At 39.0% G+C, this 1,419-nt stretch overlaps 1 protein-coding gene across 2 annotated transcripts in view; it reads right to left on the bottom strand.

Annotated features, from left to right (window-relative positions):
- The window catches only part of LOC116671409 (glutamate receptor ionotropic, NMDA 2C), a 52,005-nt gene that overhangs the window by 17,634 nt on the left and 32,952 nt on the right, over positions 1-1,419 (bottom strand). Inside the window, exons 9-10 of one of the 2 annotated variants that reach the window (XM_032502643.1) lie at positions 1,193-1,210; positions 601-769 (exon numbers count right to left, since the gene is read on the bottom strand). In XM_032502643.1, coding sequence (XP_032358534.1) covers positions 601-769; positions 1,193-1,210 — 187 coding nt within the window. The remainder of the gene's footprint in view (positions 1-600; positions 770-1,192; positions 1,211-1,419) is intronic. The other variant, XM_032502644.1, reaches the window with a different exon arrangement.

A 1,419-nucleotide genomic window follows, 5' to 3' on the forward strand; every position in this document is an offset into this window, starting at 1 on the left:
AGATAGATAGATAGATAGATAGATAGATAGAGTGTATATAGATATTTTATGAATAAGCATATTGGACTTTATCGTTTTGCAGTTTAGGAGCCTCCGTAAATAAGCAACCATTTGCTGAAATATCTTTATGAAGTGAGTGTGTTTATATTTTCCCTGTGCTGCCCCTAAGAGACCATCAGTTAATTCAGCTTTAAAGTTATGTCTTAGTTGTGTTGTTTGGCTTTGTCTTTTGACTACATGTTGCTGCATTTATGTCTATAGCATATCTTTTAAAAAGGTATTCTTTTTTTTCCACACGTTTTAAAAATTGTGGTTTCTTGACCTCAACAGGATTATTTTGGTTAAATAAACTGAAAAGACAAATAATGAACAGTAGCTATCGCTGCATTCTTTTTTCAACATATATTTTTGATGGTACAAACAAGACTTACCTGTAATGTAATTAGGGCATGCCATAGCCCAAAGCTTCATTTATTTTGACAGGATCTGTGAATGAACATTTTTAAAACACCTTGCTCTAACATGCGACTCAACCCAGCCACACCAGATGCCACGTTCAGGGACTTATCCTTCTCTAAATAACTCAGCCCTCAGTCTCACCTCCCCAATCATGCCGTTCCAAGTCCCACGAACCAGCTTGCCATGTTTCCCGTTGGTGACCAGGTAGAGATCATAGGAGAACTTGATGGTGCGGGACAGTTTCTTCAGTATGTCAATGCAGAAGCCCTTACAGCACAGTTTGGTGTAGGACTCTGCGTGGCCAATAATACTGAAAGATGGATGAGAAACAAAGCACTATCATACATACAGTAAATAAATACAGTATGTCTTTTCTTTTTTACATCTTTTGATCAAAAAACACATTCTGGCAGCTGGGACTATATTTAGCGTTGTAAACTTGAAGCTGCTTTGCTTTGTTTCAGAGAATGTAAGAGCTAAATAGTTGTGGGCTCTCATGCTGACAGTGACCACTGCTTACAGCAGCGAAGGGCAGGCGATGGCTGGTTCATCAGTTAAAATCAATGTCTATTACAAGGTGTTGATGGAGACAGAGGAGGCGCCAAAGATTGCAAAAACACACACATACACACACACAGAGGCAGTGTGACAGAGCCCACAGTGGATGGTTGAGTGACTGTGATGGCTTCTAATCAAAGGACATTAAGGTGTGTAGCATGTCAGAGACACTCACTTCCTCTGTGTGTCCTCTCTACTTAATGGGGTGTAGAAAAAGAGAACAGAAGGACAAGAAATGGTGAAAACATAATAGAATAAAAAATAATGGAGAGACACTAAAAGCAACAATGAACAATACAAGGTAAAAGCACACAGATTTAAAGAGACGTCCTGAAAAAAACAGCTAGAGTGGAAAAACTTCAAGGCTGAATCCCTTTTTAGGTTTGTGTGTGTGTGTGTGTG

The sequence above is a fragment of the Etheostoma spectabile genome, chromosome 21 (assembly GCF_008692095.1).
Source record: "Etheostoma spectabile isolate EspeVRDwgs_2016 chromosome 21, UIUC_Espe_1.0, whole genome shotgun sequence".
Lineage (NCBI taxonomy): Eukaryota > Metazoa > Chordata > Actinopteri > Perciformes > Percidae > Etheostoma > Etheostoma spectabile.